The 26,598-nt window shown below is 40.9% G+C and overlaps 1 protein-coding gene across 1 annotated transcript in view; it reads left to right on the forward strand.

The window, feature by feature from the left end:
• The window catches only part of lrmda (leucine rich melanocyte differentiation associated), a 388,232-nt gene that overhangs the window by 236,951 nt on the left and 124,683 nt on the right, over nt 1-26,598 (forward strand). Inside the window, exons 4-5 of the mRNA XM_041788811.1 lie at nt 23,443-23,569; nt 24,958-25,097. Of these exons, the coding sequence (XP_041644745.1) occupies nt 23,443-23,569; nt 24,958-25,097 (267 nt within the window). The remainder of the gene's footprint in view (nt 1-23,442; nt 23,570-24,957; nt 25,098-26,598) is intronic.

Raw genomic sequence — 26,598 nt, forward strand, 5'->3', positions numbered from 1 at the left:
AACTTTTCCTTTTGTTCCTTTTTTTCATTCCTGCTTCATTTTAACACGTGCCTATAAAAAGACAGGCGCTGCTCTTGTGTGCCAAGTCATATTATTAATTTTCACTTTTGCTCCATGAACCTGAGACATATTTTCTGTTCCCCCCCGGCTAATTGGGAGATTGTGAGGACTGTCTCTATCCAAATTCTGATGCCCCCCCCCCCCCCAAATGTTTCAAATGTTTCAGTTGCTATGCTGCTGCTAGACTCTGCGTCTTCTAGACACTTTTGATCATGTTTTCCTGAGCAGTTTGCCATTAAATTAATTAACACTGTATTGACAAACTGTGATCAGAACGCGTGATCTTTTCTCACTTTCAGAGACATTCTTTTTCTGGGTTTTCCAATCAAAGTGATAATGACAAAAGTCTAAAAAAGAGCACAATTGGAAAGTAAGAGATAACACTTAAAGATGTTTTTCTTTTCTGTGAAGAACTTTTTATTAGAGCAGTATGCAACAGGAGGCTGCCCATAAGGGAGTAAAAAGAGAAAAGCTTTCTGAGGCCCAGCTGAACTGGGGGCCCATTGAGGTCAGCAAAGTCATGGTCCATTGTAAAGTTGTGCTGTGATAACCATACTTTAAATTCAACCTGAATAATAACCACTCTCATCAAAGTAAACCAGCGGGAGAGGAGTGGAAAGTGGCAAAAATGGGGTAACAGAGGCAGAAAAATAGTCAAAAGTTGCAAAATAAATTGGTTAAAAGTGACAAATGTGTCTAAAATGGTAATATTGACTTAAAAGTGACAAAAAGGGGAAGAGAAAGTGGTAGAAAAGGTTAAAGAGTGGTGAAAATGGCTTAATAGGGGCAATATGGATGAAAGAGGTGGTGAAGTAGGTTTGAAAAGTGGTCAAATGTGATTAAACTGGCAAAAAATGTGCTAAGAAAGGCTACAAATAGGCAGAAAGTGGCTAAAGCAGTAGAAAGAGGCAAAAACAGGCAGAAAAAGGTGTGAAAATGGACCAATAAAAGGTGGAAAAAAAAAGGCCAAGGGTGACAAATGTGGCATAAAGTGGAAACAATTGATTAACGAAGGCAAAAATAGTCAAAAGTGGTTTAAAAAATAGTCAGAGTTGTAAAAAAATGCTTAAAAGTGAATAAAACAGCCAAAAAATGGATGAAAGGTAGATACAATGTTGCCAAAATGGGGTAACAGGTAATAAGAAGAGAATAAAATGGGTAAAAAAAAAGAAACGGTGAAAGGGAGTTTAAGAATTTTAACATCAAAACCTATCACAGCTTGAAATAGTTAACAGCCCATTTTTTTTTTTTAATCATTTGTTGTTCTTTAGCCTTCTTAAAAAATTTTAACCCCTTTTCTTGGACCAGAATTCAAATTGGTTTAAAGTGGCAAAAATATGTTAACTGAGGCAAAGAAATGGCAGAGTGGCTTATAAAAAGGGTTAAAAGTGACAAATCTGCTATGCCCATGGTCTAGTGGCTTAAGGCATGCCCCATGTAGGCGGTTGGCCAAGTCTGGTTCAAGTCTGGCTCTGTGGCTACTTTCCTGCATATCTCTGCTGTCTCTACCTGTTTCTAACACAATCTACTGTCCTACTCTATAAATAAAGGCATTAAAAGACTAAAAGAATATATATATAAGTGACAAAGAAGTCTAAAATGGCAACTATAGGTTAGAAGGGACAAAAACAGGCAGATAAAGTGGTGGAAAGGGTTCAAAAAGTGGTAAAATGGCTTAATAAAAGCAGCATGGGCAGAAATAGGATTGACAAGTGGCAAAATGTATTTAAATTGAAGAAAAAAATGGTAAACAGAGGCAAACAAAAGGGCAGGAAGTGGCGAAAACATGCAGAAGGGGGGTGAAAAGCGGTTTAAAAGTGGCACAAGGACAGGAAAAAAGTGATGAAAAGTGGCCAGGTTGTGGTAAAAGAAAAGGTAGGTGCACAAAATGTAAAAAATGTGCAAATAAAATTGGCAAACATTGGGCAGAAAAAGTGGTTAAAGGGGGTTTAAAAGTAGCACAAATGAAAAATTTTAACATTAGAAAACCAATATTAGCTATATAGTTTTATTTGTTTTTTTTTCTAGGAAGAATGCTAGCATCAATGCTACTGATCCAGCACACATGCATTGATATCATCAATAATTCAAAAGTGGGGAAGGGTCCATTCTCTGGGGGTTTTCAGGGGCCCAGCCAATTCTGTGGGCAGGCTTGGTACTACGTGTTGAACAAATGTGACCTGTGGGTTTATTTTACCTTTGTGTGAGCTAACAAAGTAGAAGGAGGCTTTATGTGCCACAAGTAAAAGGGCTTCAGGGTAAGCGGCACTTTTTCGGGGTAAAGCTTTGAGGCTAAAACAAGCTTTTAAATGGGGTCCAGTCCCTCTCAGGTTCACTGGTAAGCCTGTTGGACATCCAGCTTTGTTCCTCTTATAGGCTCCTTATCAGTGGCCTGATGCGGTTGTCCCCTCATATGTTCCTCTTGTACCTCAGCTGGGCCAATTCGATGGCCTAAGTGCTCAAATTGAGCCATTTTGTCTCACTTTGAAATAAACTAGGACCCATTATGCGTGTTTTTTTTTTTTTTATTCATACCCCTCCTCCCTGTCTCCCTTTCTACGTTGGCCTTGGTCTGTGTGGTTTGTCAGTCCCCCCTGCCTTTCTCTGCTCTTAAGTTCGAAGCTATAGCCTTGTGAGGGGTCAGTGTTTCCACTCCAGCAGTGTCAACTTCAATCTGGGGCGATTTGGTGTGAAATGTGTGCCATGGTGTGGGGGCTTGCAGGTCAAAGCCCCAGTAATTGATGTTGCTTATTCATCTGCTTTTCCTTGTCTGCTCTCTGCGCGGCGCAGCAGCCGTTTTTGTTTGTCTAAATTGTTTGAAGATTTACTGTAGGTCTTAGGGCCCTGAGAAGCATCCCCCCGCTGCACTTTGTCTGTGTTCCTACCTAGCAGGGGGTTCAGCACTGGGGACACACAATGGCGCCTGCACAAAGGAGGCTTCCCCCCAACACAAGGCCTGGAGGACATCTCATAGCATGATACTAAGCACTGGGGGACACACAATGGTGAAGGCACAAAGGAAGCTTCTCTTAAGACAGGACATCTAGCATGACAAGCAGGGCAGCTCTCACTGTAATTAGCCATGGAGCCAGCCTGACCAATGGCCTTATGAGATCAGTGAACTATCAGTAAACAGTATTAAAAACAGAAAGGGAGAGGGAGAAGATCATTGGCAGAAATTTGGTCTTGTGATGCAGCAAACCAAATGAAAATGATTCACTTATTCATAGAAGATAAGAAGCTATATTTGAAATCCTTCTCTGGTTCCACTGATCTCTCTTCCGCTCTGTTCCCTCAGTGGAACGGCGCCTGCTAGCTGAAGCGCAGGATGAAAAACGCTGGATCTGTTTAAGCGCAAAGAGGACTGTAATGACAGAGCCACGTTTAATCTGGCCCTGCTAGCATGTCAGACGGCTGCATGGGTGGTACGTCCTCCAGGGCCTTTGAAGAGGGCCGATTTAGAGCAGAGATTTGGATCATTACACAATAAAGAACACTTCATAAGTACTGAAGTGAGTTGGAGGAATGACGGTTAATGATGTTGACAGCAATTCACCTCTGCTGAATTACAGAAAGATTTGACTCAACTTGCCTTCTTTAATGAGCCTCACTCTGTTAAAGGTAATGGGCCAGCGGTAAGACATGGAGAGAGGCAGGGAGGGGAAACAGTGGGGAGAAAGAGAGAGAGGGAGGGATTTATTCTCTTTTTCTACTTCTCAAGATGTGCTGCTGCTAAGGTTTACAATGGGAAGAAACACGCTCCAGCTTTTAAGCTGTTCTTGTAGGAAATGTCAGATAATGATATGCCATCTACAAACATCCTTCTCTTTACTGTATAATCTGTTGTTCATCTGCAATGACATTTTTGTACTTAGCCTTTCCATTTGTTGGACAGAGTAGCCAATCATAGACAAGAAATTTTGGGGTTAGGGTTGGGATGATAGACAACCAAATGCATACTCTGGATAGATTGAAATCTGGTTTCTTAGAACAAACAGAGGTTGTCTGAGATTCATTTGTCCTCATGGCTCTGGTGTAAATGCTCCTGTGTCCTAGGCCAGATTCAGGATGCAATATGGAGAACAGTGACACAGCTTTATGCCAGCTAGACACTTTATGTTCTAGGTGGTCCAACCATCCAACCGTAAGTCCATCCAGGCCATTCTTGTGATCCTGATAGCTCAAGAAGCCTTGGCAGACTTCTTCAAAATTTGCAAAACATCCTCTGTCTTACTCAAGGAAGCATATATCTGACTTTGAAGGTCAAAGACCAAGGTCATTGCTCTTGTTCATCCTTTGCTTGTGAACACAGTATCTCCAAAACCCTTGGAGGGATCTTCTTCTGACTTTTCACAAGCATCTACTGCGATCCAGTGAAGAATTTGGAAGATTTTCAAGGTCAAAGATCAAGGTCATTTGGCCTCTTGTTTATAAACATGATATCTAAAAAAACAATTTGAGGAGCACAAATGCTCATTTGAAAGCCTCTTGGCTTTCATGTGGAGTTGTATGCAAACTTCTGAGGAATGCTGCCTGTACTTGTAAAGCACCAATTTACTATAAATTTTATCCCAAGGTACGTACAAATTGAGTAGGTGTAGTGCAGATGTTCTCAACTGGTGGGTCAGGACCCAAAAGTGAGTTGCAAAGCAGTTTTCTGTGGGTAGCGAAGATGTGTCTGGAAAAAAAATATGGCAAAAGTCATTGAAATACTCACATCCATACCTTTTATTTTACACTGTTTTATTGTGATATGGGTAAATGTAAACATTTTTTATCAATATTAAGACTAATTTATCTCCTTTTCTTGCAATATAATAGTTGCTTTTACCAAGATAATGAAATAATTCCTTGAAAATCTCTGGAAAAATGTAAAATGTAAAAATGTACACATTATCATGGGGAAATGGGGATGGAAAACATGCCAGTTTTGCCCGGTGTCTTTACCACTATCTAGACCATGCTCTTTTTAAATGATTTATAGGGAACAGCATTAATCCACCATGAACAATGCAACCAGCAACAGTTAGCATGTGGTGTGGAAAAACTTCCTTTAAACAGGCAGATATCTCAAACAGAAGCAGACTCATGTTAAACAGCCATCTGCCACAAGTGGAAAGAGCTGATAGAAGTATTCTGGTAAGTAAGCAGCTGCCTCATCAGTGTAAAAGTTTAGGTCTCCTAATAAAAGGAGTACTTTTCATTAATATTTCATAATGCTTCTGTGACAGTTATATCCTATGAACGGTTACAGGCCAGACTGATCAGTGAATCTGTCTATTTGTATAGGGACAATTATAAACCATGCATGCTATAGTACTTAAGCCCAAGCTCATTAGCAATGCCTTTTCCGAGATGGGCCTTGCACAAAAAAACAGAACCAAGTTGGACAATGGGCTGTCATTTGAACAGTCAGTTGAGTTTTTTCTGTCTGTAGCTCTTGAAAGGTGTTGACCTACTGAATAAAATTTGCTGTAACATGATAAGTAATTGCACTTTCCCACTGTCAAGTTTGTTATACAGATAAGGGTGTTTTCCAGTAAATATCCATCATTCACTGTGATCTTCTTCCCCGTCTGTGTGCTGATTTTTTTATCCCCCCTTCTTAGATCAAATAAGCCTATTTACACACTTCTGGAGCAAAGACACTGATTCCAGCCTACAGCTCGTTTGCTATTTCTAATCATGCATGTTTATGTGCAAGTTTGTGACAAAAAGCTTAACTGACAGCGTGACAGTTGATTTGCAGCACTATTTTTTCCCCCCACATCTGACTGTCATCCCATCAAAGTAACATATCTGTCGGTGTCTTTGAGTGTCTCACGCTGAATGATAAATATGTACATCCAGTGCCAATTATGCATTGACAGAGATGTCACAGGGAATGTAACATTTAAATTAAAATGATGGCATTCAATTTCAAAATGCCTTGTGCGGTGACATGTTCTATTATCTCCTTCCGAGGTGTAAGACGAGGCAAAAACAACAGTGATGAGTGAAGGAACTATCCCAAAGGTCAAATCAATAACTTTGTTTTTTCTCGGCTTCGTCTTGTTGGCACACCTACATGTCAATCATGACGACTATTAATAGGCTTGTTAGAGCTAAAACATACTCTTAGCTTGGAGAAACTCTGCATTTGTATGACTTTACCAGCTTCAGACAGTCCTAAAACCTCCTAACGTGGAGTAGGTCAGCGCTTCTTTGGTTTATTGATCTGTTTAGGGTGGTCTGACATGAAAATCATCATTGCATCATGTCCCATGCTGAAGTGGAGCAGCCTCTCTCTCACACAGTGAAAAATAAAAGGCACGATACTTTAATTGGCAGGAATACTTGTCTAATTATCACTTTTCTGCTCGCTCTCCATGCTGAGATTATGTAATTATCTCTCAGAAACATAGTGGAACGATATTGCTTTTTTGTGTGTCATTTTCCCAGACGCGTCTGTACCTGACACTCAGCAAGCCACTTAATAATACGCTAGAAAGGCAGCTAATTATATTATAATAATGGCTTGATGAAAGCAATAAGGCAGGCCGGTGAAGGAATGAATGATAGCACAGATTGACTTTATCTGAAATTATTTGAAACCCTCTAAAGAGGAAGATCTTTAATTGCAGATGTGTTTATTCATTATGCCACATGAGTTTTGAATGTTTACATTTGTTATCATTATGCAAATCACAGCTTATGCTAAATGATATGTTTCCCTGCAATGATATTTTCAGCAAATTGAATCCCCTATCAAGTTAATTACTCCGAGCCCCCCCTCCCAAGCTAGGATATCCCAATTAAAGACTACACCTGTTCCATTGGTGGGATTTGTATTTGTTACAAGTGTCATTACATGTCTTCCTGCAGAGCACAGGTTTGTCACGGGGGGCACAACTACCAGTAAGACCCCTTACTGGGCTCTCATCCTGCCTCTACAAACAGGTTTAGTGTTGTCTAGTTACAGGATCCTTTGCAGAGAAGAGGCAGAAGCACGGCTGACACAAACATCCGCAGCACCTGGGGAGGAGGGAGGAGGTATAGATGGGTGATGTGCTCGAGCACCACCAACAGCGGCAGCATCAACAGCAAGCAGCCGTAGACTGCTTTCGAAACTTTTTAATTAGCACTAATTACCTTTGCAGGAAAATGTTGAGGCTTGAAAGGATTTGTGTCAGCAAGTGGGAGATCAAAGATTGTGGTGCTGTGCATTTTAATCTGAACACTGAAGGGTAATAGGGAGTTGTTTGTGTGTTGGGGAGAAGGGAGGAAAGGAGGGGGGAGAGGAGGGAAAGAAGCATCCCAGGTGGTACCTGAGCAGTCTACTTCTAGTAATACTGTCTACCAATCACACCGCAGGTCCTGTCATATTAGAAAATTCTCCACTAATGTAAAGAAATTAACTTTTTTTGTATTTCATCATTGAATGAATCACAGCTTTCCCCTCACTTTGTTCCCTCTCGCTTTAATCTGCGTGCATGCATTCCTCAGCGTCACTTTGTGCACACGCATGTGATTCCAGTGCCGCCTCATCACGCTGACAGGCATTTCATAGAGGTGGTTCTTAATGCATGCCTGGACATCACTGTGGCAGGGTCATCCATCAGACTTCAAGACAACATCGATCATTTGCCATGAAGAGAGCGCGGGGTAGTGATTATTTGCTATTAGGTGGATGCTGAGGCATACAAATGGCTGGCAGTTGACAGTTGAACTCACTCAAACGTAATGCGGGATGGCTCCCCCCCTCTCTCAGGGAAATGTTGACAAGCAGTGAGCCTGAACACTGTAATGACAGAGAGCACAGGCAGACAGGGCACTGAGGGATTCTTCCTTTCATCAACGTCGATTATTTAATGGTTCCTTTATTTTAATTCGAGAGAAGATCAGTTTATTTTCAGCTACACAGTCTGTTTACATAAACTATATGTTAAATAAAAGAATGATGGAGAGATAAAAAGTATTTACCTCCTTGGATGTTTTACCCTTTTATTGATTTATATTTTCATTTATGGTCAATATAATTTGACTTTGTTGACAAAAAAAAAAAGAAAAAGAACTCTCTAAGGTCAAAGTGAAAACAGATTTCTACTAAGTAATGTCAAGTAAATAAAAATATGTAATGTAAAATCAGTGATTGCATAAATATTCACCCCCTTCAAGTCAGTATCTAGTAGATGCACCTTTGGCAGCAATCACACCACTGAGTCTGTGTGGATAGGTCTCAATCAGGCTTGCACATGTGGACACTGCAGCTGTACTCCATATTTCTTTGCAAAACTGCTCAAGCTTTGTCTGGAGCACAGGGGTCAGGCACAAACTGCCCTTTTCAAGCCAAGCCACAAATTTTCTTTTGAGGTCAGTGCTTTGACTCAGCCACTCCAGAACATTCACCTTGATGTCTTTAGACCATGTATGTGTCGTTTTTGCTGTATGCTTTGGATTATTGTCTTGCTCCTGCAGACTGAGTAAGATTTCCTCCAGGATTTTCCTGTATTTTGCTGCATTCGTTCACCCTCTACCTTTACAAGCCTTCCAGGGCCAGCTGCTGAGAATCATCCCCACAGCATGATGCTGCCACCACTGTGCTTCACAGTGGGGATGGGGTGTTTGTAGTGATATGCAGTGTTTTGGTGTCTGCCAAACAGACTTAAGCACGTTCTCCCAGTTGACCATGGAATCACCCACATGCCTTTTGGTGAACTCTAGTTGAGGTGCAATGAGTTTTTCTTCAACAGTGTCTTTCTCTTTGCCACTCTCCCTAAAAGCTTTGACTAGTGAAGAACCAGGGCAACAGTTGTTGTATGCAGAGTCTCTCCCATCTCAGCTGCTGAAGCTTGAAACTCCTTCAGAGTAGTCATAGGTGTCTTGGTGGCCTCTCTCACTAGTCTCCTTCTTGCACGGTCACTCAGTCTGTGAGGACGGCCTGATCTAAGCAGATTTACACAGGTGTCATGTTCCCTCCATTTTTTGATGATGATTTAACTGAACACTGGATGGATTTATTTATTGTTTATTTATGCATTCACTGATTTTACATTACTGGATGTTCAGTGCCTTGGATTTTTTTTATCTAACCCATGACATATACTTTTCAACAACCTTTTCTCTGAGTTGCTTGAAGTGCTCTTTTGTCTTCATGGTGTAATGGTAGCCAGGAATACTGATAGACCAGTGACTGGAACTTCAGACACAGGTGTCATTTTACAGATAAAGACATTGAAGCTTGGAACAGAATGTTTCCTTCTCCAGCTGGTTAGACAGACATGTTTGTTTCTGTGCAGACACAATAACACATCCTGAAGAAGTAGAGGATTGTGGACTTGGTTTATCAGCTTGAAATTGGTAGCCAGGAACATAGCTAGTCCAGACAACACATCTACACTGAAAAATATAAATCTTAAATCACATTTTAAACTTAAGTGTAAAATGTGATTTTCTTAAACATATACAGTCTACACGTTTGCACATGCTGTATAGAAGCATGAATAACAAATGTTTGCACATTATTTTATTCATGAAAAATTTGCTGTTTAATATGAAGCATGCTCATTGCAATCTGCCTCGGCTGATTGACCCTGTCACTGTAATTCTACAGTATTATAAACACTTAAAGATGTGTGAGTCTGTGCAGCATGCATGAGAAGTCTGTGCGTGTGCTTGTTTGTGCCGCATTGATGTCCTCAGTGTCTGAGATGCCGTCAGGGAATTGATTTTCAGCTCGCGCTCACTGAGAGAGGAGGCTGTTTGTCATGTGGATAGACAACTAATCTTTCAATACAAACATTCACAAGACGCATGGCCGTACTGTGAGCCCAGTCCAGGCGCCATATGAGGAGGGAGGTGTTGTGTAGGCTGTGAAAGAAGCTCCGGTTCACCAGCGTACAGTTTGCTTGCTTTGTTTGATGATGTATTTCACAGTTTATGGTATGCTGTTGTACACAGGAAGCAGCTGTCATTCTTTCTGGCCACAAAACAAACATCACATTATGAAACTTTCAAATTAGATGTCCTCTTTTCTTCAGCACTGTGACTGACTGGCTAAAAGTGCAGGATATGTCCCGCTCTACTTCAAGATCCCTCTGGAAGTTTAGTCTCTTCACCCTGTCTCTAAGGCTGAGCCCAGGCACCCTCCTGAGGAATCTTATATTGACCGCTTGAACCTGTGATCTCATTCTTCAGTCATTACCCAAACCTAATGACAATAGAGGGTTGGAACAAAGATCAACCACTAAAACCAGTGCCTTCCTGCTCAGTTCCCTTTTCACCACAACAGTCCGGCACAACATCTGCTGTTCTGTCAAATCTGCACCAATCCACTTGTTGATACCATGGTCTAATCTACCCTCACTCATGAACAAAACCCTGAGATATTTGAACTCCTTCACTTGGGGCAAAGACACCCTCCCCACCTGGAAGGAGCAATTCACTGTTTTCTGGCAAAGAATTGTGGCCTTGGACTTGGAGGTGCAGTCCCTCATTCTGACCAGTTCGCATTCAGCTACTAACCACCCCAGCGCACATTGGAGGACCCAACTGAAGAAGCCAACAAAAAAGAACACATCATCTGCAAAAAACAGAGAGGTCATCCAACTGAAAACTCTCCTCTCCCTGGCTCCGCCTCAAGATCCTGTCCATGAAAATCACAAACAGAAGTGGAGAGAAGGGGCCACATTTGCGGAGGCCAACATGCACTGGAAACATTTCTGACTTTGTGCCAAGGATGCAAACACAGCTCTCACTTTGGTTATACATGGTCCTGAAGGCTCACCACAGTGGCCCTGTGACCCCATATTCCCGCAGATCCCCCTACATCACCCCCCATGGGACATGGTCGTTAGCCTTCTCCAAGTCCACAAAACACATATAAACTAGATAAACAAATTCCCATGCTCCCCCAAGAAGCCCTGCAAGGGTAAAGATCTAGTCCAGTGTCCCACGGCCAGGGTTGAATCAGCATTGTTCCTCCTGCATACGAGGGTTGACAATTTGCCATGTTCGCATTTAAATTTTCTGTTAACAAACTGGAAATGTGGGGGTTAGTACTTTGAGTCTTAGCCAGGATTAACTAACCTATCCCAGTATTGTCATTGGAAAAACTCAGTTTTATAACAAGATTTCTCCATGTTTTGTTCTTCACTGGGAGAAAGGCAGCTCTCCCTTCTCTCAGTGTGGTCATTGTTGCAGCTTAGACTTCATCCCAGGTCAAACCGGGGTCAAACAAGGCTTATGAGGTTAGACGCTGATAGGAATGTCTGTCAAGTCCTTATCCCGTGGTCAGGGTTGATCCGGGGTCATTAATCAGACACGGATTGGAGATGCTGGGGGAAGTGTGAAGCCAGGTGATGCTGACCTCAGTACAGTGGCTTTGATTTTGTCTGGCCCTGGCTCTATGTGTGTGAATTGACGGGATCAGTGGCTGTCTGATTCACAGTGCTCTCAGCCTCTCTGCCAGCGCTAATGACATTGAGAGAGAATATTAACCTCACACACTCAGCAGGAATATCCACAGGGGTAGTCTATAACTCAGACACTGCAGGATCCACTGTGGTATTATCACTCAGACACACGGAAACTAGCTTTAAACGTTCGACAGGCGCACCATGGCGCAGACATTTCCAACAATTTAATTTGCACTTCTCACATAATGGCCTCGTATAACATGAAGTAATGAGCGGCGATATTTAACTTCCTCATGAACAAAGAACTTTGCTAATTATGTTTCACAGATTTCTTCTTGCTCTGATTTGTTTACGCTCTCTAAAAAGATATTTTTGTGTTTTAGCAAATGATGAAATCCCGTGTAAAAGTTCAATCTGACACGCCACCTCCAATTGACAGCTTTGTAGCCAGTGATGCTTTTACACACAGCCTGTCAGGGGCGAGCATAGCGCAATATTCAAAACAGATTAAGAGTGAACCCACATAAAGGGGAGATTCGCTGGCGGCGTTGAATGTACTCTAATGATTTGCATCGCCATTAATAGTAATTTGCAGCTGCCTAGGAAGAGACGTGTAATCCCCTTCCCATGTGTGAATTGACATGCATTCAGGGAGGGCTGTGTGTGTCCTGGATGTGTGATCTTTAAATGACTGCCACCTGAGGCCTGGAAACACAGAGAGAGGAGTGCCACACGGTGAAGGGACTGTGAGGGTGAGGAAAGGAGAGAGCTGTGGGGGAGATGGAGACAGATAATGACAGTCTAATTCACCATCGCCATCACACATGCATGTACAGAGACGTGTTTAGGCCATGAAGTGTAGCTGCAGGGGAGAGCGCTGGAACAGGCCTGATCAGCACTGTGTAGAGGTGGGTGGGTGGGTGGGGGGGGAGGTAGATGGATGGCAGGGCATTAATTTGCTTTACAGATAATGTCATCTTATTTAACATGAGCTAATCCTGATAGTGTTTTGATGCTATATTTTCTATATTTTGGTATTTTGGGATATGTGTTTGTGTGTGCATAGGGGTTAGGGTGATGAAATGCAGCAAGAGGAAACTAATGGTGACTTATTAGATTAATAGGTTTTATTTATCCTTAATCATTTATTGCTTTATTATAAAAAATGACAAGGTGTAGTCTTTTAGAGACATATCCAGGGAAAAATAGAAGTTGACAAGCCAGCATTACTGCAATGGAGTCTCCCTACTACATCTCAGAAGTGAGGACTTGAGTCACGCGACTTGGACTCGAGTCAGACTCGAGTCACGATTTTGATGACTTTGGACTCGACTTGACAATATCATCAAAGACTTGCAACTCGACTTGGGCTTTGACGTCAATGACTTTATGATCGGACTTTAGTGTGATGACTTGAAAATACTTGAGATTTACAGTGAGTGCATTGAGTAAAATGTGCCCCCATTTAAAGTATTCAACTAACGCAGTGATACTCAACCCACGGCTCTCAAGCCGCATGTGGCTCTTTAGTGACCAGTTGCGGCTCTTTTAAGGCTTACTTTAAAAAATCCTCCCAAAATCCTCTATAAATATAAATCCACACAAAGAAGACAGACTTTAACTCCCAAATTCAAATGAAAGTTGTATATTATTACCGTTGAATGTGCGCTGGATGGAGGAACATGTGTAAAAGAGCCCAGAGGAAGTCCGCTGGTGGTGCATCTCTTCATCAAGTTAATTCATAGAGGTGTGCTGTCTTGTGTTCAAGGTGAAGCTTCTAATGCCCTCGTTTTAACACATTTCTTCAGCCACTCCCTGCCAATGCTCCCATACTCGTATTTGATGATGACTTCTGCCATGCGCATCATCATCAACGAGCCAAACACACACGGATCACATTTTGAAATAATGTAAAATTGAGTAAAACTTGTCCAAACGTGGGTGTTTTATTTGATCTTAAGCGTACTAATGATAAATACTGTCAAAAAGGCAGAAACAGAAAAATGAAAGCAACAAACTGGCCGGACAGAACGATTTGTGAGGGGGAGCTGTAGGTGTGAGACAGGGCCGGTTTTAGCCATTTGGAGGCCCAGGGCGAAGACCAATATGAGGACCCTCCCCCTTTAGCTAAAAGCAAGAATAATGAGAGGAAAAGAATAGAAAGTATAACTTAAAGTTAACAGAGTCACAGAACTACAGTAAATGTCAAATATGAAATATAAATACCCAGACACCCATGATTCATCAGCTTTTTTTTGTTTATTCACTAGGAGGCAGTCATTGTGTTCACATAACTTGAGGTCTTATACCTAAACACATAACACATAACCTGAGGTTAAGAACTGGTTATAACACCTTAAACCTAATGCTGACCAGTCAAACATGTTCACTTACAAACACACACAAACCCTTTATGTCCACTCACACACCTATACATATACACACACTCACCACACAGACACACACACACTCACATTAAATGAGTTAAAATGACTGTACAACATTTTCAGAAGTTCATTTGTTGTTGCACCACTTAGCACTGAGTATATCCTGAATGCTATGTCAGCACTCTTTTTTTGTGTGATTAAGTTCTGTCACACTGGTCTTATGTTATTTAAAAAAATAAAACAATTCAAAATGCATTCATTGTATTTGTCAAATTTAATAGACTGTTACATTGTTAAAATGGCATTTTATTTGGTAAACAGTGCTTATGACTTGTAAGGACTCGAAAATTTCAAGCCTATGACTTCGTACTTGACTTGTCTTTACTTGAGACTTGACTCGAGACTTGGGATTAAAGACTTGAGACTTACTTGAGACTTGCAAAACAATGACTTTCTCCCACCTCTGCTACACCTGCCAATTGAAATGCAGGCTGTCCTGACATACAAGATCAACTGTTTCATATATCCATTAACATTCATCTGGGAAAGCTCCCATAGAAAACATTTGGGTAGGGCAGGACTTTAAAAAAATTCTCAGAAGTTGATTGGATGACTGTTCTGTCCATCGCATTCAAGGTGGGCCAATCAAAGTGACAAGGCAAAATGAAGTTATTCAATTCTACTGAGTTGACAGGCTGTTGCTGTAGTTTTTGTATGCCGTAGCTTCTCTGCATATAACATTTATGCCAAGGCCGATTGGGAGACATGCAAAAATGTCTTCTCAGCTGAGAGAAGCTTTTGGCGGGGCACTTTGCTCTTGTTTTAAAAAAGACATGTTGTCCAGTTGTAATTAAACTGCCGCTTTCCTGTGGCTACATCTGAGCTAATAGTAGGATACACTGGCAAACCTCACCTTTAGCGATTGCAAGGGAGAAAGGCAAAAACATCTTTTCTGTCATGTAAAGCTTTCAGTGTTGTTCTCTGCCCTTGTTCTAATAGAGAAATGAAATCCTAACCCCTGACGCCTAACCCTAACCCCCCGAACTAATCTCTCCACTAGCAACCATTGTACACAACCACTCACACAACCAGCCCTGTCCCCCCATTACTACCTCAAACTCAAAATTGAAATGGACAAAAAAATGTCCCTAGTGAGGTACAAGGGTTAATAGGCCATAGTGAAGATAAAATGGATAAATATTGGTTTGATGGATTTGGTAGGAGACAATAAAACATTGCCATTTTTTGTATTTATCTTATTTAGTAAGGTCATTAAAAACAAAAGTAACACTGAATGAGTGCCCAGCTCTGCATGTGGACTAGACCAGTGGTTCTCAATTGGTTGATTCACGGGACCCACCATCAACTCTTCAAGGAGAATTGCGACCCACATTTTGGACATCTTTTTGTCAATCAGATGTAATAGATAAGAAATAGTAGAACTTGGGCCTAAGACGGTACAAAATGTGTAACAAAAACAGTGAAACAGGACAAAAAATGCATGTTATATAGAGTCTCATTGACAATTTTGCGCCATTTTTTCCCAGGCACACATCCGTGACCCACTGAAAAGGGCTTTGCGACGCACTTTTGGGTCCCAACCCACCAGTTAAGAACCACAGGACTAGACTAAAGTCAGAATATTTCCTGGCTGTTTCAGTCTGAATGTCTCCCATCATCTTTTTTATCACATTTATTAAACCCAGTCCATATACTGGGTTTCTGTAGGTCCAGTTCCTTTCCCCATTCATTACACAACCTTATCCTGGCATTCAGTCTGAATTGTGCGTTGAATACTCCATTATGTGCATATGAGGGCCATCAGGGCCTCAGAATTGGTCAATTCATCAAACATTTATCTGTTTCCTTTTGAGTAGGACGTCATTATCGTGGTCACTCTGCAGCTTTGGCTTCTCTGTATGGAATAACAATGCTCTGTTTGTCTTCACCTCTGTGATCTTTGGGAGGACATTAGACACTTAAGCTGTGGACTGCAGCTGTGAGGGCTCCACAGCTTTAAAGTGCATGTGTGTGAGTGTTTATGTGTGCTTTTTAAATGCACAATTCACTCTGGAACTTTCTTCCTCTTGCAGTGCCAGCTTTTCAGATGTCATTTCTGATGTCTCCATTACCACTGGAATCATAGAAAAGGCTGTTTTAGATTATTTCTCTGTAAGGCACGGTTTAGACAAGCTCCACATTTGACCTTTCATCATCTTCTTCTAAGAATCACCAAGAGTGATTCATTCATGTGACAGTTACACAAGCAGCAAAGATAAAACAGGAACAGGACTCAGTGAAACACATGTAAAAGACTGGAGACTGCCGTTCTCCATTTTTCATGTGTTGCCTGAGGATATCTGACATGACACTGGTGCACACCATTGGCAGGAGTGACTGACATTTCAGCCAATAATGGTGGAGAGTTTTCTTCCCTCTGTTGTCAGCAGTGGTTTATCAATCACTATGTCTGCATTAGTATTAGTGTATTGATCGGGCAGGGCTGCTCTCCGGGTCAGTGTCTCCTCTCCTGTGTCCTTGTCTGAGTTTCTCACATCCTGCACTGTGCTGAGTTTCTGCTCCAGCTCGATATCATTGTATAGACACTGTGTTTAAACAGGATCATGGTAGATAATTAAAAATGCAGCACATACATGAGCTTCATATGTTAGCACACACAGACTGAAGCACACTTGCTTGTATGATGTATGATGGCGAGCTTACACAGGCTAAGTGGTAGTCAAAGTGTAAGAGACGGGCTGTGTGAAGTATTAGCTCTGACAATGAGGCTGATCATAATTATCTTAACAAGGAGAGGATTCATCGGCTCACCTCGTTAAAGCTGCTGACTCCCCCACCGTCTCTCTCACCCTCTCTACATCTCTCTCTTAACCAGTTTGAGGTTAAAGAAAGGCTAGTAGATAATGTCTGCAAAAAACAGGCTAAATGGGTTCAGAGGGTGATGTTTGATTTGATTTATCAAAAATTGTAACAGGGCTTCTTGGCAATAAATTTTATACCGTTGGAAAGCCTGTTTATTTCCCTTTTGAATGGTACCACATTTGTAAGGATCATGCATTTGTGGAATGAGCAGCAGAGCTGAGTATGTGGGTTGCGCCCATGACAAATCTGCTGTTGACTCTTGTTTTGAGCTTCTATTACCCCCAGGTGCTGACAGTCAGATGCCTGGTTGGCACCTGATTGTCAGCACCTATGAGTATGGACTCTGCTAAATGATTAAAGTTTTTGATAGCAATGAATCTCAGAATTTCTAAACTACATTGCAATAAATCTTCCCTTTTTGTTTCATTTGAAATTCATACTTTCATTCAAAACTGTTTTTGATTAATTTTAAAATGCTCTGCTGACTTAAACTAAGGATAACTGACTTCCTGTTTGGATACTGACCAGCTTTTAGTTTGAAAGTAAATAAGGACTTCAGTTTGATCAAAGATGTTGCGAACTTAATCATGGGAAAAGGAACTTGTTACAGATTATAAAGAAAAGGGGGCAGTAAAAAAAGGAAAATGTTTGATAACACAAAGTGCAGATGACTTTTGGCTTGTCCGCTGAGCTATCAGTGAGTTTTTGAAACTGAAATTACACTTTAAGGATGTCATTACCTGGCTCAAAGACATGACAAAAACATACGGTTTTAACTAAGAAAATGAAATGATTTTATTATAAAATATGAATTAAAGGATTAACAACTTAATTAGATATTAACTAAACTAACAAAGAAGATAACTAAACCAAAACATAGTGCACCAAGGAATCGCTGCTCTGGGGATCAAAAGGGCAGAGCTGCAGCAGCGCAGGGTGGAGCAGAGTTTGAAGATTAACTGCCAGCCTTATACACCTTGTGGAATGGCCAGATCCACCCAGGTGTGGCAAACCCCACCTACCAACCTGCAGGGTAAGACAGACAAGACACCAGTACAGGGGCAACACACAAAACACAACAGCAGGCCCTAGAAGCAGGAGGCTGTCACAAGGAGCAGTGGTGGACTTATTTTTGCATCGCTTAGGCTGCAGCGAGACGTTACAGTGACTCAACTCAAGTAAACTGAAGCCTTGTCCACACGGAGATGAAAACGATATATTTCCGTTTCGTTTTGAAAAACTTTTCTGTAAACATGGGATCATTTCAGGAAATGTCCGCAGAAGCACGGAATGACTGAAAACGCTGTAGTATGTATGCCAAGCCTGTAAGTGGCACTGTAACGCTGCCATGGAAGTGCTCCAAAATAGAGAAGAAGATTAAGGAAAACTGCCCCAAACTTTCTCCTGGTTACCCTTCTGGTTGGTCTTGGCGGTGGATTTAAGAACATCTGGTGTATGCTGTTCTCAGTGGTAAAGGAGCATCAGATTTTGCTGTAAAAATCATAATAAGCTCAGTAGCTTCTGCAGCACAAACAAAGCCCTGCAACCCGCCTTAGTTGTTTTGGCTTGACCTGCGCATGCAGCTTAACAAAACGGTAAGCATTTACAGATTTGTTCACTCTGTTTACGGCCTCCCAAATGCTGTTTGCATGTGGATAGGGTCTGAAAGTAGAGGCACCTGGCTGTAGACATCATACATCTATTCATAGTTCACATTTGTTGTGCAAGCATAACTGTTAACTGCCATCCACTGCTTTATGCAGTACCTTTTAGAATGGGAATGAGTTGGAGTCCTGGGAGAGAGAGAAAGAGAGGGTGGGGAATGACCTGGGAAAGGAGCCACAAGCAGGATCTGAGCCTGGGAAGGCTGCTGCTGTGAGGACAATAGCCTTTCTGTGTAGGGGATGTGTTCATAACCCTTGTCCAATGATCTTTAAATGTACTTGAATTTGAGTACATGTTTGCATTTTTACACAAAAAAATGAAATATGAAGGAAAAAGGTGGATTATATTGTTTACCCATAAAATGAGAGTGGGTTTTATTTGTGTTTTCCCTGCGTTTACCATTTACTAAACCTGTACAGCACTGGGATGCAAGTCAATTATCCTCATTAGCTTTGTTAAAAGCCAAAGCTGCTGTGTTTTTTCCCCCTTTTTGAAGTGAGGCACTTTTACTGCAGTGCTTAAACTTTGTTAGTTTTCCAAGCCGCACATTAAAAACAAGAAAGCTTATAAAAAGTAATGAAAGCGGCTACAGAAATGTGCAGAGGGAGCACAGAAAAGCTGGAGAGTATTAGAAGTTCAATCCCGGCTGCACTGTAGTTAATGCTGGATGGGACTCAGTGGCTCTCCCCTGGCTGTGAATTTAACTGATTAAATCAGCCAGTGCACGCAGCAGTGGTGACATGAAAACAACAATTAATAAGGCTCCCTCCTGCGCCACGAGGCTCCCTTTAACCGAGCAGCTAATAACATAACCCACAGGACTGCAGCCCATCATACACACACAGAGGCAAACATATGCACACTTACAGGTGGCAATGGTTAGTTAGAAACTTCTGTTAATGTCATGTTTACTTACTGTGATACACTACTATGCCTTAGAAAAAATGAAAACAAAGATTTTACTTGCAGATTAGTTGTATGTTGTACCAAATTCCCTGCTAATGAAGAAATAACATAGGCTTGGTTTTACAAAATCTCAGCCACTTTCATGCTGTTCCTGGTACATTTATGCACTTTTGAATTTTCCCCAAGCAGACTAAAACAACACAGCACGTTTTTGGCTTTCAGCAAGGAATTTTGATAAATATGTGTTTTAGTTGGCTGTAGTTACTGAGTAATGTTAAAGTAATACGATGGTAATTACCTTGTAATATGCTGCATTTTATATTTCATATTAAGGCAGTATTTACCTACTAATAATGTATGGATTATCAAGTAATTCCTTGTAATACTGTGGCAGTTCTCTGGTAATTAGGTGGCATTTTACCTAACCTTCACCCTAACCTTCAAGCCTGAACCCTAACCCTACTTTAACCCCCAAAATTACTTGAAAATTATTCAGGAACGACTTTTTATGGAATTTTATTATTGTGTTTTAGCATTTTATAATTCCCAAACACTTATTTTATCTTGTCTGCAGGTTTCCAAATATTTTAGCGCTTACGTTTTTTATGGATTAATATATATATCCACATTTAAATCTTTCTAGCTTTACTCTTCAACTCAAGGAACCTATAATAAGATTCACCTTTATTGCACATTATCTGTTATTTAAATGACTTATAAATAATTATTATAAAATCAAACATGAACTGTTCTCAGGTTATTTTTTCAGAAACCCTGGGTGACTCAAAGTATTTTGGTAACGAAATAAATTTCACCCTACCTTTACAAATTCAGACTCATTTTAATAGGGCTTTTAGCAACCATCCTGTTTTTTAAGGAGAGAATTTAGTCATTTTTAGTACTCAGTGTCCCCTGGAGCCCATGTCCCTTGTAGGGATCTTTTCAGACTACTGGGCTTTTACCAAACCTAACCCCTAACCCCAACCCCCAACCCCAACCCTCTTACACTACCCTAACCCCCCAAACCCAACCCTCTTACACTACCCTAACCCCAACCCCCAACCCCAACCCTCTTACACTACCCTAATCCTAACCCCCTAACACCAACCCTCTTACCCTATCCTAAATCTTAAAATCACTTGAAATTTATTCAAGAAAGACAAACTTTAATTTAGTGGGCCAAAATAAAGAAATACCTTGGAATTTTGAAGCAACTTATATAGAAAACTAGAAAAGCACTCAGAGAGCACAGACCTCCACCATCAGCCCTATCTTCCAATAGTGAGGAATCCTTTAAAAACATTCCTGGATTCAGACGGTGATCCAGATGACTCCCAAAATCTAATTTGCCGATTACTCCCTCCCTGATGGGGTGGAGGCATGGTGAGGCAAAGCATTGGCCTCACTACGTGTGGACTGTCATGGCAGAAGCACCCACGGTCTCACCGGACATCTGAAAGTCATGGCAGAGGGTGAATATTCCTCTATTCCTCCCAGCATTGTGAGTATTCTCGCTACAATTCGCTGTCTTTCTCTCTGTTACGCTCCGACTCGTCTCCTCGACCGGGCGTGCGTCTTTCAAACTCTATAAACTCCAAAACTGAATAAGTTACTCATGTCCGCCATCTCCTGGTGTGAAGTGGTAACAGCACAGACCTCTGCCATTAGCCCTATCTCCCAATAGTATAGAGTCCTTTGAATAATTCCTGGATCCAGACGGGGATCCGGATCAGTTCCAAAATCTAATAAGTTCTTCCTTACGCCATTTCTGACATTTCCAGAAAATTTCATGAAAATCCGCCCATGACTTTTTGAGCTATGTTGCTGACAAACAAACGAACAAATAAACAAACAAACCCACCCGATCACACGAGGTAATTATCATCTTATTTCTTATAAATTGCTTGGTGTAAAATACAACCTATTTACCAGAGAATGGCCAAAGTTGGCGGGTTTAGGGTAAGGATAAAATACTGCCTAATTACTGGAGTATTTTCACGATATAATGAGGGTTCAGGTTATGACTAGTGGGTTAGGGTAAGGATAAAATACCACCTGGTTTCCAAAGAATTGCGACAATATCACCAGGGTTAGCGTTAGAGGGTTAGGGTTGAGATAGAGTAAAATACCACCTGATTTCCAAAGGATTGCCATTATAATACAAGGAATTACTTGATTATCGATACATTATTACAAGGTAAAAACTTCCTCATTATTACTGAGTTATTACTTAGTAAAATGCCAACTTATTACTAGGTAATTACATCTCATTCTTGATTATTACTAGATAATTTCTGCTTATTACAATAGCATTACTACATAATTAGGGCCCTCTTAAATACAGTGCTAAACAACAGTAGGTTGACCACGGATTAGCAGAAAGAAAAATCTAACAAGTTAGGTTAAATTAAATGTTTTGGAGGTTATTAATGGACTCTTGCTTTCATAAAGATACCAGGAGTATCATCACCATGGGGGAAAAAACAAGCAGAGTAGGATTTCATAAAAACTGGCACATCTCTCCGTTCATCCATCTTGCCAGTGCATTAATCAGACCTGATAAGAGGTTGTCAGCTTGCAGCTTTGCCAGCACACGGTCTAGGTGCTGTCAGCTGTTGTTGTCAGTATCAGGTGTGTGTGTTTGCAAAATGTTGATGTCTTTTGAAAGGAGGCGAAGCTCAGTTCGCCTCAATTGCAGGTCCGGGATGAATTGCTGATTTGTAATTTTCCACTTGGGAGTATGGCTGCAACTTTGTGCAACATTTCAGCATTTGGTGTAAAAAGTTGTGGCTGTATTTACAATCCGTGATTCTATTTGTCATCGTATACGGGACTAGTTGAAGCTGCCTGATCAGAAAAAGCAGACAAGTAACAACAGCTGGAGCGCTATGTTTTTGCAAATTATTTTTTTTCTTTTGTTATCCAATAAACCATGTAGAATAAGACTTTAAATCATGCCCTGCCCCCCTGCTGCTTCCTGCTCTTCACCATCCATTTGCAGATTGTCCTGAAAGAGGTGTTATATTTACTCAGCTCCAAGTTGGTGTGTATTATGGCAGCCATTGACACTCGGCAGATCCAGGGAGGAGCAATAGTTCACGCTGCAGCTGTTTAGACCTCACTGTACCTTGAGTTTGTCATGCTGCAATGTGACACTGTTCGCTGGAATTTATATTTATGTAACCTAATGTCAAGGTCATCCATCTGCGCTTTGGAGGCAAAAAAAAAAAAACACATAATTAATCAAAGTATCTAAATATGAAGCCCTGAGAGGTATAAAGTGCTTGACTATGAAAAGTACTGTGTTTAATTAGATTTATCTGTTGTGTTAGCTGTGATTTTATAAAGTATGCTATCTTTGTCAAGCTCTGGCAGATTTAAATGTCAATGAAGTCCCCCAGGACGCTCTAACATGGCATGTTGACAGTGTGAGGGATTAGACACAACACACACATTGCCTTTGTGCACCTTCCATGACTTGAACTTTGCTGGGCCCTAACCCCACCCTCCATCATTTTTATGCCTGTGTGATTGTGAATGTGAGCAGGACAAAAGGAGAGAGTTGCCTCTTTTTGCAGTGTGTCATAAAAAAGAGAGGAAAAAGGTGGAATTTCCACTTAAAACAAACAAGAAAGAACATCTTTTGATGTTAAAACCCCTATCATGGTTCAGTCGCACAAAAAGTTTCCCCTCCATTCCTTGTGTGATTGCAAGTGTATTCCGGTTCCTCTGTGAAAATGATGGATGACAAGTTAAATTTGTGTCTGGGGAGTGAAGGTGAACTGTGACAGAGTGATTTGTCTTGGGAATGGAGGGTTAGGGTCAGGCGAAACTGGGCGCCTCAAGGCACAAGACATTGACAAATTCATCCTGCCCGCCGCATTTCTGAAGCCTTTTGTTTTGAATCCTGGCTACTCACAAGTGACCCCCATCCCTCATTCTGCCAGCCCCGCTGAAGGATGCCTCACCATGCCAGGGGAGCTCAGCACCACTAATTCTTGTCATTCACTTCCCTGACAGGCCCGGACCCATACTCTCCACGGCGTATGAAAGAGGCAGCCTGAAATATTTATTTCTGCACAATAACCGCTCACCAGATTTAGAGCCATAACAGTTTTTTTTTTCCTGTTGCCTTGTCATTGCAGGTCACTGGCAGGCCTCAAAATGTTCACTGAGCTGGAAGAGCTGGTCGTCGACAACAATCTTCTCGGAAATGACCTCCGGTTTCCCAGGTTACCCAACCTCCACACTTTAACACTCAATAAGAACCAAATATCCTTTCAAACTAATCACTCACTCCCTTTTATCAGCTCAATTTGGAGTCTTAGATGCAGACACTTAATGCATTAGTATCAGTTATTTTGCATGCATTAATCAGCTAATAACCTTCCTGTGTTGCAGTTTTTATGCCATATTGTTTGCAGAATTCTGAGGGGTGCAAAAGAACTTGAAGGAACTTGTGTCACTGAGCCTCATGTAGGACTAGTTTTTGAACCACAGGGACCTCTAGTGGAATCACATTTTAGAGTCAACACATCAGATGTGTGTTTTCAAAGAGAATAAAAAGTGTTGGATTAAAATTATATTGCAAGAATAAGACATAAATTGATGTAGTGCATTTGCAGCCTTGTTAGATCATTAGTTTAAATTATAGGGCATGCTTTTTAGCAGTGTTTTCTTCGGTTCCATTATGCTTTATTGCACTATTTCAGCACTCTGATATTCTAGTTATTTAATTTGTCACTAAACATGCTAGCACATGCTCACATTTTGGCTCATTGCTTATAACAGCCCTATGTGTTCCAGCGCCCAAAGTAAACACATTAAAAGCAGAGCTCTGCAGAGCCGCCCTAAACCTGGAGACATAGACACGCTGCGAGGCTGTTTATGATCAGTCAAAAATGTGTGAACTTCCCCTCCGAGCTTCAGAACAGGTTTAGCAATGTGTCCTGTTTTCTTCTGGTTATGCAGATCCCACTGGGTAACGATGCTCACGCTCCCTCACACATTCACACACGCTCACTTCCAGAGTCAACATTAAAACTGGGACTCCTTGAAGTGTGCGTCTGGGACTGTGTGCTGCAGTTTTTTTTTTTTTTTTTTTTTTTTTTTGTAAAGTGGTCGGCACATGCTAATAGGCCAATTATGTACATCCTGTCGTGGCACGGTGCCATTTTAAAGCTGGAGTTCTGCATTAGTGCCGTTGTATTTTGACACTTTGGGGCTCAATTTTCCAAGTGAATGTATTAGTGATGAATGTGCCTGCTTAGGGGCTGTTTGTTTTTTCCACGTTTTCACAAAAAAAAAAAAAAAAAAGTTTTCCACAGCACGGCTCTGGGAAGCACGGACTGTTTGAACCGCAGGGCATCCATCATTTTGTCACTGTTCAGCACCCGGCCACCTAGGAAATGAAAGAGATCGAGAGAAAAGGGAGAGAGAGAGCGGCAGCCAAATTGTGTCACTAGTATATGCCAAAGCCTGCACCTTAAATTGCCCCTCTGTCTGCCCGCTCTCACAAAGCCGGTGACTAGACCCTTTGAGCGGCTCGCTAAATTTGACAGTGACGTGTTTTAGCGCAGACAGGCAGGGGAGGGGCAGAGCGGGGAGTAAATGCTAATGTAATTAACAGCGCAAGGTCCTTGACATCCGCCCTTTGACACCTGACTGATATCGAGGCCCTGCTGGAACACTTGGCTGATGTGACCCCGTCACTGGAGTACCTAAGCCTGCTGGGAAACGAGGCCTGCCCCAACCAGCTGGTCAGCCCGGATAAGGATGAGGACGACTACCAGAGATACAGGTCTGTAAATACAAGCGATGATGTCACAGAAACAGATATTAGATACACAAATAGATCAAGATGAGTGTGTTTGCTCTGCCATCTTGGTGTTTACTATAAAGTGGCCTGAAAGAAAATTATTTAATTTGCTTGTAAGATTATACAAATAAGGTAAGGATTGCTGCAAAACTTCTATTGATGGCCCAGGCTTTGATTTACTTACCTCTGATTATTTTCAACCAATTTCAGGCTCACAAAAACTATACAAATGTTAAAGTACACCAGAAAAAAATATTTAACTTTGCAAAAGAGTATCATATTGAAAGATAAATACATTTTGAATTGGATCTTGCTTTGTCTGACAGCACATCTAACCCACCTGCTCTACTATTGGGGAGTGAGGGAGAGACCCCTCTCATTAATCATTAACCAGTACTGTGCTGGCCTAAGAAGCTGTGCAAACATCAGAATGGCTATAGAAATCATATCTAAAGCCGTTAGATTCTTTAAATTTTTTCAGAAGGAAAAGAAAACTTTTTTCATAATTTTCAGTAGCTACTTATCACTATTCCATACTTATTATTATTCAATACTTGTACTTATCCCCAAAGCTAGCACCAGCAGCAGAATCCTTTCTGTCCCTCCCATCAATCGCTGAGGTTTAAATTTCTTTTCCCTTTCAACCTCCTAAGTACCTCCATGGACATATGAGGATATTACATTTATGCTTTACATCATGGTAATATTTTCTGCTATTAGATTTTTTTTAGGTAATTGTCGAGAATTTTCCATTGTACGTAAGTTATTCCCTTGAAAAGTTGGGAGAATTTATTTGAAATTTTCAGGATGTTTCATGGATGTTTCTGGGTATTTAATTGGACAATTTCCAGTATTTTCAAAGAAGATTGGAGAATTTCCTTGTAAGCTTTGGGGAAAAATTGCTTTGACATTTCTTAGTTGTTTTCATGGGAGCTTGGGAAATTTGTTTGAAATTTGTTTCAGGTGTTTTCATGGAAATTTTCAAGTATTTTCATGGAAATAGGAAAAATGTATTTGTAATTTTTGGGAATTTGATTTTATTTTATGTGGGGGGGGGGTACTTTGAAACATGATAGTACTTCACAAAAATTTAGGAAATGTATTTGTGACTTTTTTTTTGGAAATTTTGAGCAAGGGTGTCCATTTAAATTTTCAAGAATTTTCATAGAAATATCATGGAATTTGTTTAGAAATTTTCAGGTATTTTCATGGAAATTTGGGAAATGTGTTTGTAATTTTGGGGAATTTTATTTGAATTTTTTTTTTTTTTTTTTGGGGGGGGGGGCGGGGGGGTTGTAATGTTGTGGTATTTTCAGAGAAATTTTAAACATTTATTTGGAATTAGTTTTTGGAAATTGGAGCAGGAGTATCCTTTGATATTTTCAAGAATTTTCGTAGAATTTTCAGGGAATATGGTTGGTTGTTTTTTGGGGGGATTTGCTTTGAAGTTTTGGGGTATATCTTCACAGAGATTTTGAGAAAT

Source organism: Cheilinus undulatus, linkage group 6 (assembly GCF_018320785.1).
Source record: "Cheilinus undulatus linkage group 6, ASM1832078v1, whole genome shotgun sequence".
NCBI lineage: Eukaryota > Metazoa > Chordata > Actinopteri > Labriformes > Labridae > Cheilinus > Cheilinus undulatus.